Source organism: Penaeus chinensis, chromosome 32, assembly GCF_019202785.1.
Source record: "Penaeus chinensis breed Huanghai No. 1 chromosome 32, ASM1920278v2, whole genome shotgun sequence".
Lineage (NCBI taxonomy): Eukaryota > Metazoa > Arthropoda > Malacostraca > Decapoda > Penaeidae > Penaeus > Penaeus chinensis.
In genome coordinates this window covers 30,525,423-30,538,013 of record NC_061850.1, presented here as the reverse complement: position 1 = coordinate 30,538,013, position 12,591 = coordinate 30,525,423, and the positions used below count along the sequence as shown (strand labels likewise).

The 12,591-nt window shown below is 37.5% G+C and overlaps 1 protein-coding gene across 5 annotated transcripts; it reads right to left on the bottom strand.

Moving 5' to 3' along the window:
- Positions 1–994: 994 nt before the first annotated feature.
- LOC125042625 (F-actin-capping protein subunit beta) lies at positions 995–12,468 on the bottom strand. Of its 5 annotated transcripts, none has more exons than XM_047638385.1 (5): positions 12,319–12,468; positions 6,984–7,195; positions 4,669–4,841; positions 3,844–4,043; positions 995–3,535 (listed from the first exon to the last, which is right to left on the bottom strand). In XM_047638385.1, the coding sequence occupies exons 1-5, from the start codon at positions 12,319–12,321 to the stop codon at positions 3,284–3,286; spliced, it is 840 nt and encodes a 279-aa protein (XP_047494341.1). In that variant the 5' UTR covers positions 12,322–12,468; the 3' UTR covers positions 995–3,283. The 5 variants fall into 5 exon arrangements, with proteins under 5 accessions (XP_047494341.1, XP_047494340.1, XP_047494339.1 ...); XM_047638384.1 differs by having other exon boundaries at positions 6,984–7,198; positions 12,319–12,409; XM_047638383.1 differs by lacking the exon at positions 12,319–12,468 and adding an exon at positions 12,085–12,242.
- Between the last annotated feature and the right edge of the window lie 123 nt (positions 12,469–12,591).

The following is a 12,591-nucleotide window of genomic DNA, read 5'->3' as shown; positions in this document are numbered from 1 at the left end:
TATGAAAGCACAAGACTGAGTCAAGTTCAAATCCACATTGGATGTGGCCATAGTCCTCTAAAATATTATCCTCTTTAAATGTAGTAGCTGGAAGTGTATTATGGTTTTTGAAGTGAAGTTTTGGTTATTGTACTACAAGAGAATTTACACTTTACTGTTATTAATAAAGACCCAAATCTAACCCCTGCACATGTCAAAAAAGCAAAAACAAATCCAGTAATAAGTATTTGAAAATTAGTTATACCAAATAGCTTGATAGCTCTGTGTCTGCATACGCATGTCAGTACATGTACCATATCCAATACATTTATGAAATGTAATTTTGTAATGGTTATGAACACAGCAATGTGAAATCAACACTGAAACCATCACATCACAAATAGTTATCCCAAACTATATAATGTGGCTATCAACTGATTGTCTCTATTTGATTAGTATTCCAGTTTTCTCTCAAGGCAATGCTGTATGCACTGTGTAACCCTGCATGATAAAAAGCAGAACTATGAAAATTTAAAGTTTCAAGTATTATTTCTATGTATCTTATGTATCAGTGATGTGTTGCTCATCTGGTCACAGTGATTCACAATATATCTTCCAGCAACATCAATAAATATGAATTGATTTTTCACACCTTGTTAACCAACTGCATCCTTTCTCAGGCATAATTTACAGGCACTGCTGGCAAATTATACTTCCATATTAACAATTATATATTTTTAAATAGTTAACAGAGAATAGCCAGTAATTACAGTCCAGCATTTTCATAAATTCATCAGATAAGGATGGGTTTTGGGACTTGGAAATGGAATGGTACCGCTCTGGCTGGCATCAAAAGTATTCTATATAAATATACAAATATTTCTCATGAAAACCTCACCTTTTACACATTTTTTTAAATACAATACACAAGAACCTAAAATATAAGTGCATTACTTTTCTAAATGTGGATAAGAGATTTAGGATTGGAGGATGTAAACTCAATAAAACAAGCAGATTACCAAATACTTGTATAATCAATTCTTTGATCAAAAATAGTGTCTGCCACGCAGGGCAAATGCATAACAATGAGACGATCACATTGCCTTAAAGGAAATACAACGGGGGATATGATCAATAGTTCTCCATATTATATACTTTAAACAGAACTTCTGGTAATAATAAATACAGTATCATTTAGCCAGGGTCTAGGCAAGAGTGAGTACCTAAATATTTGTTTGGAGTTGATTTCCATTTAATGAATATTTATAAAAGAGATCCACAGCTGCTAGATAAGTCTGGTAACTTCGAGTTGCATTAACTAGCAACCAGACACCACTTTGTGATAATTACAAACATCCTTGTCTGGCTCACTCAGAATAATATAAGTGTAAATCTAAGTCAAATCAAACAATGTTTACTCCCAAATTGATACACATATGGATTAAAATTATTACAACAAAGCAGGTGAATCTGACCAGCCAAAAAATCATAACACACTTGTTGCCTAGATCCTTATTGCCCCAAATATGAAGCAAGGGCTCACCTAACAATCCCTAGGTAGGTGGCACCATCAGTGAATGACAACACAACCACGTACTGTAGACTCAACAATTACAGATCATACTTGGCAATAACTGCTGGTGGATAATGTGATCCTCCTATTGTGCCTCATTACCTGTGTTCCCAAGGATAGTCTGGGAACCTGTGTATGAAACCGTTGAAATAATTCTATGCTCGACAAATCAACAAATTACAAATCATCTGGGCATATATATATATAATTTTTTTTTAAAGGGTAGAGATGGTTTGTCATTATAAAGCATTTGGTACTAGAATAAATAATATGTTGAACAAATAAAACACTCTACAAATATGTGATTGTGAGAAACTTGTCCCTCTACCATTCACTGATGTGGCCACGGTGTTAACAGCCGCAGAAGAGGACTAGGCTTACAAAAGTAGAAACAGTAGATCACACATAAAAAATCACCTCTGAGGGAAAAGTACGCGGATCAGCCAAAATCAACGGCAACTTTAGATGCTTCTCAATCCACTCATTTTAAATCTAAATAATTTATTTTTCTTTTTTATATATTTCTACTTTTTTTTCTTTTTCTTTTTTGAAAACAAAGACCAAGTTAACCGTTTCTTTTAGAAGAGCCTTGGAGAAGGAGAGAGATAAAAAAAAAAAAGATAGAAAAAAGAAAACAATAAAAGAAAAGTGAGAAAGAGTTTAAAATTAAGAAAGTGAGGCAGAAAATTAAACTACCTAGAACAAAAATAAAAGAAAAAGAAAACGAAAGATAGGAAAAAACCACCAATTGTGAAAAAAAAGAAGAAGAAAAAAAAAGACACTTAACCACACATGCCCTCAAACAAACATACCCTAAGTGTTTATGGGCCTTCAGAAATGGAGCCTTATTTTTTCACAAGTATGTAAATAGCCAGTACATGGACCATTTATTATTGACGATCCCATCGTCATCATGACAGGTGTACGCACTGGGATTACGAATTGTTAGAAAGCACCTACAGTTTTACCACCCAAGCTTGCTTTTTCCCTTCATTTTATTGATGTATAACATGCTTTTTCTAGTAACAAAGGAATAAGAATATTAGACACTTTTATAACCTGGAACTAAAATGTGTGGTCACCATTTTTTGGTTAAAATTATTCTTTGGCCTTATAACTTAAACAAATAGGAAAAAAATCACCTGGGAAGTAGCCAGGTTATCCGTAGAGCTACTTTTTAAGCAGGAACTGGATATATATTATTGATTTTAAGCATTTCATACAGCCATAACCTTCATGCTCTTCTTGGAAATAAACTAAGACTGATCGCAAGCATCTTAAGCATTTTTTTTTTCTAATCTTGCTCCTTCCCTTCCAGAAATATACATTCCTACCCAGTGGAATGATACTTTCAGAGAAAATACTCTTCCTTGTCACATACAGATATTCATTGGCCACTTATTTAACATGTGAAGTGTCTTTTCAATCACTTTTATATGGTTTCATGTGTCTGTTCATCACCTGCACTGTGACTCAGGAAGCTGTCGGCACTCTAGTCCTCTATCATTGGGGGAGTGTGTTCTATGTTGGGATGTTTCATTCAACATATCACCGAGAACGCCTGACTGAGGTCAGTCCCAGCAGAGGTTCCGTCGCATGCGGCCTGAAAGCGTGTGTTTCGTGCCCGAGGAGACAGGACTAGGCCGTTAACACGTAGCAGAACCCGATTCTCACAGTATTTGAGCCCTCACCTGGGAGGGATCCATGAACTAGAGGGGGGAAGGAGAGGTCCTAGTTACTCTCGCTATTGGACCCTTTCGCTTGTCTCCTTAAGAGTGCCGCTGCAATCTCACTCCTGAGAGCAGCCTGTTGCTTCTGGTCAGGGAGGGGTTGGACTGAGCGGAGGCCATTCACGATGTCCTTGGTTTTGCCAAAGTAGATTTCATTGAGGGTATTCCGGATCTTATTTTCCATGTCTTCTACCATACGACCAATGTTAGCAATGTGTGGAGATGATTCTGACACTGGGCAATCTTGTTCCATCTATGAAAAAATGCACAGGCATAAAATTAATCATTACACCTACAACAGAACAATCTGAACTACAAATTCTCAACATTACATAATACAAAAAGACTCTAATAAGAACAAACTGAATTCTATAATGACATTCATTTGAAATTAGAAGATAATCCTATTCTATGAACCTCTAGCAACATGTTCCCTTGCAGGCCTTCTCATTTTACATCAAAATAATAATTTTAAAGTATACTGATTCTAAAATCATTACTTTAACTCCTAACTTAAACACTTGCCATATTGATCAATAAAAAAGTGTGGTAAAGTCTCACCTGTCTAGTGAGAGACCCTCCAAGGTTCATGGTTCCTGATCCTTGTTTGTTGGTTTGCAGCCAAAGCATTGCTGTTGACGTGAGCTTGTAGTGTGCCGAGCGACCGCTTGACTTCTCTACAACCTCCACTACATGGATGCTATCCCAACAGCCTTTTATTTTCTTGCTACCATCACCAGCTTTCTTAATAAGGATTACTCCTGCAAAGTTCAACTTTACTGATATTTCTTCTTTCACTTCTTTACAAGTGTGTTTTTTTTTTTTCATTTATGTACATATATGCCCTTAAATCTTGAAATAAAAATGTTCAAACTTTTATCATTCCTAATTAAGATATATAAAATTACTATTTCTCATGCAATATCTGAAATTCTTACAACAAACTTATTCACAGTGACATTATAATTAAAGACATATACTATAATTATATGTATACTTTGTTGTGCATCTATATTCAAAGTCCTAACCATAAGATTCAATTCTAGAGTGTCTATGACAATATCTCCCCAAAATCTAATCACCAATGATTCCTCCTCTTATCTCCAATACCAATCAGAACAATGACAAACAATGGGCTATTCTGTGGTTTCTTCAATGACAAGATTACAAAAGTTATACTGAACATCAAATCAAAACTTACTTTCATCTGAACTGCTGAAGTTAAATTCCAATGAGAGTTTAACTTTTCATGTATCACAAACATTGCAAGGCTATCTACTCTCACAAATTACACTATATATACTTGTACTGTACCTTATAAAACACTTATATACCAAAGGTGGCTTAGCCTAGCCATATTCTTAAGCCACAATGGCACAACTTTACCTGCAAAGCCATGGTCTAGATCCCAGAGATATACTGATGATACTCCTCCCTCAAAGTACATGTCTCGGTACTGGTCAAAGGCCTGGTTGGCATCTAGCTCTAACTTGCGTAAACGGTCGCTTGGCATGGCTCCGTCTTCTAGGGGGGGGTCGTAGGTATTGCTCCATGGTGACCTAGGAAACATACATTTCTTGTACTGGATTTTACTGAATAGCTTAGTATAAAATCCTCAGAAAAATTGGCATCTATGTGGCTGCATATAAAGTGTACTAGGAAGTGGTTCTAGGAAGAGGATTAAAGCAGAAGAAAAGAAAGGCCAAGAAAAAAAAAGTAATTATATATAAGCCATTTGTAATTTACATTTCATTTTCTTTAGATAAAACAAAACATGAGAGTTAATGGCAATGCTGTAAATGATGATAGCAGTGAAGAAAATACTATAAAAAAGTAAAAAATACCAACAAAATTAATATACTTCATAAACAATTATGCATTACACATGTAAAACCAGTATCATATACATACTCAATTTATTTTAATAATTCATGTTCTATGAGGGTATTACTCGAAAGTTGATGTTTGTTGAAAATTACTTTAATAAAAGCTTAATTCTCTTGCAGGATGATATAATTTCTTTTGATTGACATTCATGCCTTAAGAATAAATGGAAAAATAGAAACATTACCTGCCTTTTAAAACTCTAACAATAACTTTTAAGCCTTTTAAGAAACTTAAATGAGTATCAACGACTAACATCAAAAAGACAAGTCTGGCACCTGAACGATCTCCAAGATCCACTGTGCATATCTCACAACTCATTCTGACATTACAGGAAGACAATCATTTTGGGTAAGGAGGCTCAATGAACTAGTAACAAACAACAAGAAACAAGTCTTAAACACTTCAACATTGGCATCAAGGTAACTACTTCAACGATGATGATGGCATCACCTTGACTGAGCTGACTTTAGTTAAACAGCCTACTTCTATCCAGATATCATTTCCTTTCCTGGTCTTACAGCAATCTCTCCCTGGACTGTGACACCTGTCTGCCTTCTTTCTAGTAGCTTAAGGGTGAATACTATAATGAATACTTTTTACAAGGTGCTTAGTCAACAAAGAATTTCACCTAGTCACCCTTTTCCTTATTCTTAAATATCATTAGTCCTAATATTATACTAATTATCATAATACAAAATTAATAATGAAGTGACAATAACGATTGTACTTGGGTAAAAAACAAATAAAAATAAATAAATAAACAAAAAATAAATAAATAAAATAAAGGAATGGGATACTGAGGTGAGGTCAGGTAGCCCAACGAACTGACCTCTTAGTGACAAAGCACTTGTGGAGCCATGTGTGTGTGTGAATACAATTCACACAACAAAACTACAGTGGATAGTGCATTTACAAGGGATAATGGGTTAACATACATTCTTATAACATCATTTAGTATGTCTTCTGTGGGAACCTGAGGCAGTTTATTTGATCTTGAGAGAGAAGTTCATAAGTTCATTGTTTTCCTGAGAAGTCAAGTCATACTTAGCTATAAAACTGTTAAGAACTTTTAGCTCCAAGTTCATTTGCCTATTGGATGGGAAGTAAGTGTACATCGCTGCACACTTACTGATCGCGGCAGCCAACAAAGCTGGGCTATAGCTGATAAAGAGATAAGAGCCTGAGAACTGAAGAGTGATGTCTGTGATAGCCATTCTTTATTTCTATGTACGAGGAGTTTTACAAAAATCAACTACCTATACTTGCTACCACTAGGTGATGCTGACACTGACAACATCAAATTTAAAATAATAGTTATTTAGATTCCATTGCTAACCCTTTTCACAAATGAAACACAACTGTCATCACTGATAGGACAGTACCCTATCTACTGCCATGTTTCAAAGGGAAACCTGGCAGGTATGACAGGGAACTGTCCATTCATATCATGTTAAATAGAAATAAATTTCCATTAATTTTCCAATATACACCAAAATACAAACAATGGGAATTTCTGACAGAGCAATATTTGCTGTTCTCCAAACAAAGTATCTTGCTTATGTATCCAGCTGTCACAATAATAATAATAATAATAATAATAATCCTTTTTAACTAGCTACTATAATGGATATTTCTTCAATGCATTTGAGATTATATTATTGCTTCAGAAATACCAAGCGAGCCTACTGAAATAACTCTGTGAAACAAATATTTTCACTACAGAATAATGTTACTATAATACATACAAGTTCCTGGAAGTAAACTTCTGTGAAAAAATGTATATAGAAAAAAAAGAAAAAGTAAGGGATACTTACCTATAAGAATCCCCATCTCTGTTGTAGTCACATAGAAGGTAATCTTTTCCACTGTTTTTGTCTCGAGCAATCTTTAGAGGCTGATCCACTGATGAGAGGAGCTCTTCGCATAATGATGGTACTAGGTCAATGAGGTCACTCAAGTTGCGCTCTATTTGCTGAGGGGGCAGCCGACGCATAAGGTCAAGGGCACAATCCAGTTGTTGCTCCATCTGCTGGACAAAAGTGTATAATGAAGAGGGGGAAGAATAACGAGTCAAACATTATGAGTGATTCATTGGTGATGTATTCTTTAGAAAGAAATACAAACATTCATATATAAATATTAATATAAATATAAGGAACAAATACCCCCCCCCCCCCAAAAAAAAAAAAAAAAAAAAGAAGCAATGCAAGTAGTCTAGCCACCAGTGTATTTGTTAGCCTACAGTAGTTGAAAATTAAACATGGGTAAAAGAAGGTCAGTGAAAGTCAGTCCAGGCATAGTAGTCCAGCCCTGATATCTAGGTCTAAACATATAAGAAGGTCCCACATATTTTTTCAAACGGATATAAATGGCCTTAAAAAAATTATGATTCCTAATTCGGCACTAGAAGTTTATGGGTAAATGTGTACATGCCCCCCCCCCCCCCCCCCCTCCATTTGGCATTGGCTTTAGATCTTTGGTATTCTGGTAAAAGCCAACAAAACCTCTACTACACTTGCTCTGGCAACATAAGAACTGTAAAGACTTCTCGGAGAATGTATTGTTACACAAGGAACCAGACTGAGCTCTATCTTGCACATGACAGAGCAGGTGTCATGTAAATACCTTATTAATGCTCCTGAAATATCTTTCCCCCATACACAAAGCTAAGAAGAAGAAAAAGAAGAAGAAAACAGATGGTGGGGGTCTTACCAACCGTATTCTTATCAGAGGGAAATTAGATGATAACCACAATGTATGACTGGAAAGTAACTCCTCTCCTCTGGTACAATTACCAAAGTGTCATATGCAAACAGATAATCAAACAAAATCTAGAACAGAACAGCAGCATACACACTGTTTCTCTTCCATAAAATGGATGCAGCCAATATTTAAAACACAGAACCAACATGGCAAAAAATTAATACTTTTTTTCAACATCAGAAAAATAATGTTGCATGTAATCCTAAAAAGACAAGAGAGAGAGACAGGAAAAAAAGAAAAGAAAAGAAGAAGCAGGAATGGTCTCTGCTAAAAAAATACTTCATGAGTTAGGCTTAGCATTAAGCTCAGCAGGAAGTGTGTGATACAGGATGTTATCTGACATATGAAACACAATACAAGGCATTCAGTCTTCCAAAAACTGTTTTTTCCTGTATAACACACAATTCACTGGTAATACAGCAATATACATAAACTTTTCTTATTACATGATCCTATTACTGCTTCATTAACAGAAAATCATTGCTATTCACCAAAGAATAGGCCTTCCACCTGACCTGCTAGTTAAAGGGGATACTACCACTCCCCCTTGAATAGATGTGTGTGAGTAATAAATTTAGAAAGGACTGGCCCTCCAAATTCACTGACCTAATTCTGTCTATGCCTTAATTAACCTGAAATCAAGCAATAGCCTTCTCTTGCCCTGCTAAATAAAAGCCACATTTTTCACTCTTGTGCTTTAAAGCATACTACATGACAACGGATGATTGGATTACTTCTATATATGATTATACTAAGCTTTAAAATTTGATGGTATCTTTATGACTTATGTCTACAAAATTAATATTAGACATAGTTAAACATAGTGGCTGGTAAAGTTAAACAAAACACACACACACACACACACACACACATTATATTTTCAACTGTATAAAAAACTAATAACATAAAAATCTGTGTGTACTTTCCTTTCTGGTTTCCTTTAACTGACTATATCAAAGACTTTTTCATAGGCAAAAATACTCTTTCGAAAAATAAACAAATAAGTCATATAAGTGAACAAACGAATATAGATTTCTACAGTCAGATCATTGTAGTGGAAGGGAACGGTGTTGCATTTTATAGCTACAAATGAAAGCATACAGTGACATGATTAATGACTGCAAATCATCTACCACTAAGACATTTTTTTAAATCTAAATCAGTACTAGGTCACTGTCTCAAAAAATTTGTCATCTAAAGCTTTATCTCATATAAAGGAAGTTCATTTCTTACTACTATTTTTTTTTCTGTCTATTCACATGTAAATTATATTTGTTAAAAAGATAACTTCAAGAACAGCTATGAGTTACATAAAAAGAAAGAAGACAAAAAAATAAAAGCTATATAAAACAGAGAAAAATAAGAAGAAAAAGAAAGGAATGTATGTTCACAAAGCCTCACATCTGTGCCTCTGATGCTCATGCAAAGGCCAACAAACCTCAAGCACATATATTCTGAGAAAAGAGACCTTGCAGATGTCCCTGGCCATGCACAATCAAACAGGAATTAATGAATGCACAATCTTTCCTGGAGCACCAAAGGCACAGAGGCCCAGGTAACTGCTTGACAATCAACCACTATCAAGTTTGATGCAAGATTGTAGAAAATCCACCACAAATGTTACAGGTTTGGTAAAAGATAAAACATCCCCGTACATCTGGCCATACAATCTTTGCAGCCTCTACAACCATCAGAAAGAGGTTTTGGTTTGATGGTCACTGTGGGAGTTCTCTAAACAAGTTAAGTGTGGAGTGACAATACAGTTGTAAAAGGCTAAAATTTAAAAGCTGATGTGGCAATCTCATGAGTGTATATCACTGTGTAAAGTAGGGCTGCATGAAGCAATACTGTAGGCCAAGCAGGCAAGCCTTGTTCTCTGGTAAATACCAAGAGATTCCCCATGTATAAATATTGGCCAGAATCAGAGGTTTTAGTTCCTTTTTGACAATAAATTGCCTAATACATTAACACAGACTGCCTTGATAGAATATACACATTTTAAATTTCTTTGCTTTTACCAGTGTGAAGCATGAGACTAGCATTGCTGGACTACCATACATCTGATTTTCATACTCTAAATGGTTTCTGTTATCATTTTTAATATATATATATATATATATATATATATATATGTAACAAAGTTGTTTCATGTGTTCTTTAAGGCCACTAGTTTTTCATGTCTGCATGATACTATTCTGATTCACCCTTTTATCAAACTTTAATCTATTCAAAAATCACACAAATAACAACGGAGGATATTTTGCAGTCTCAAACTTTACAAAACAATATGGAAAAGTAAAGAATAAAATTAAATCTTAAAAGGAGGTGATTCCACATTGCTTTTCATGTTCTTGAGAAACATATAAAACATTACTACTGACTTTAGGAAACAATCAGCATAAGCTGAAGTTATGCCCACTCTCTTATAAAAGATACACACATGCGGTGACTCAAGTGCTTGCTATGGCCTTCAAGTCTTTGGCACTGTGGCAAAAGACAACAAATCCCCACCATGTATATTCTAGCAAGATAGAACTTATATACAGACCACCATGGTCATTTGCCATCAATTAAAGAACCAGTCCAAGCTCTATCTTGGTGACATATGTGGTGGGGGCATGTCGGCTTTTGCCAAAAGCAGTACATCATTTATGGGACGTTATCTGAGGCAGGTCCAGTCCTAGGTTCAAGAATGGGTATATTAAAGATAAAGACAGATGAACAGAAAAAGAGAAATTCAAGTCTCTTTGCCAAATCTACAGCTGGTCTTTTGGAAGGACTAGTAGGCTATTCTGCCAAGTTGAAGTGTGAAAATACCCAGTACCGTATAGTATACTTGAGGAAGTCTGGATATTTTGCATTCTCTACATTTTATCAGAATTGACTAAAATACACCCACATCAAACAAAGTAGCGGCCTCAGTGCCTCATACTCTGGCAAAGGCCAATGACCCTCCAGCATATGTTCTGGCATAAGGGCACCACAGCATGGAGGATTCGGAGTATGGACACCTGTAATCACCTTTACCAGTATCTCCCAGCACCACCATTCTTCACTTACACAGACTAAATTCCATGAAATTAGTGTCATTGTGGCTCTAATATGAGGACTGTAATTTTTTTAGAATTTTTACGCAAGCCTAATCTGGACAGTTAGCAAAGTCATATGTCCCACAGATTGTACTTCAAAGTCCGTCACACTGACGGGGTGAATCATACAGACAAAATAATTACAAAAGTGATACGTTAAAGTTTAGGGAAGATGGACCTTGCAGACAACATTGGCACATTACTGTCAAATAAGCGACCAATCCAAGCTCAATCTTGACAGAATACATGTGGTAGACTTTTATTGGCCTTTGCCGGAGTGACCTCGAGATCTAAACACTGACCAGCTTAAACTTAATATTGTTGACCTTCCATTGCAAATCCCGGTACGTTTCTATTGTATTTGAAAAGAGCACCGCCAATATAAGAATGAGAAACGCATCCCATTTGCAATTTGACAGCATATGTCATCCAGACTTGTACCATATTTACTTCATACAACATTTCTGTTTTGAGGTCAGAATTTCTCCAAATATTTCCCAAACTCTGAGCAAAGTCACTGTGTTCACTAGAGATCCAAACACGTTGCAACTCCGACTGTGCAACCTGTCCATCACCTGCAAGAGAACCCCAGAGCAAAACCCCACAGGATGAACTCCTCCAACCTCGTTCAATCGCAGCGCACCACCCCAGAGTCCGTCCTTCGCATAGGCCAGCACAGCCCGGCCTCAGGTGCAGCAGAAACGAGCAGAGGGAGGCGCCAGAGCAAGCAGCAGAAGGCACACCTGCCACAGATGGGGGAGGGGGCCTGGCCTCTCCTGATGCTGGGGGAAATGAGGCCAACCAGCTTATGTCTGCTTGCTCGTGGATTTACCCCTTTATATGGCCAGTGCGGGTGGGAAAGGCCCTTCAGCGTCGCCAGCAGAGGGCTGAACCACTCACCCTTGCGTAATGTCGTGCAAGAGCGGCCGTCTCGAGTGACTCACAAATAGTCCTGAGGCTCTCGAGGCTCTTGTCACTCGGCCTCCAGTCAACACCTTATCTTGGCCTCCCTCCCGCGCCCCCCGCCGGCTCCCTGCCCCCCTCCCCGGTCCTTCTGTCCGACCTGCACGTGTGGCATGTCCGCTGGGCCGCCTAATAAGGTCCTGCGACGAGTCCCTGCCGTTTGCCGAAGGATTTGCGAAGAGAGAATCCCTCGGTCGGATGGGCGTTCTCTCCCCTCGCTCCTCGCGCCCCTTGTTATGGACCCTCTCGCGGCCGTGTCGTGGCCTCTGAGGGCCTCCCGTGCACACGCAGGGCTCGGGGAGGCACACTTGAGCCACTTAACCTACTCACTTACCATACTATTTGCTTATCACAGGTAAATTTCGACTAAAAATAAGACTATCTCGACCGTCGGGCAACTGCTATCGGCTTCGTGGGTCACTGGTGGGCTGAGCAACTGAATCACCGCAGCCGCTCGCCTATTTATCCCGCCGGCCTTCCGATTACGCCAGATCCCTATTACACACCCTTAAAAACGAACAAGGCCACCCGAAATACCCCCCAAATATTTCTTGGTGGCCCCCTCGCAAGGCCAAAAGCAGAGTTGTTCTTGCGAGCCCGGAGTAGG

Excerpts from the sequence above, each read along its gene's own strand:
- LOC125042625 (XM_047638383.1), bottom strand. Across the intron at positions 4,842-6,983 it reads AGAGATGGGGATTCTTATAG|GTCACCATGGAGCAATACCT; the intron begins GTAAGTATCCCT and ends TATGTTTCCTAG. Across the intron at positions 3,536-3,843 it reads GAGGGTCTCTCACTAGACAG|ATGGAACAAGATTGCCCAGT; the intron begins GTGAGACTTTAC and ends ATTTTTTCATAG.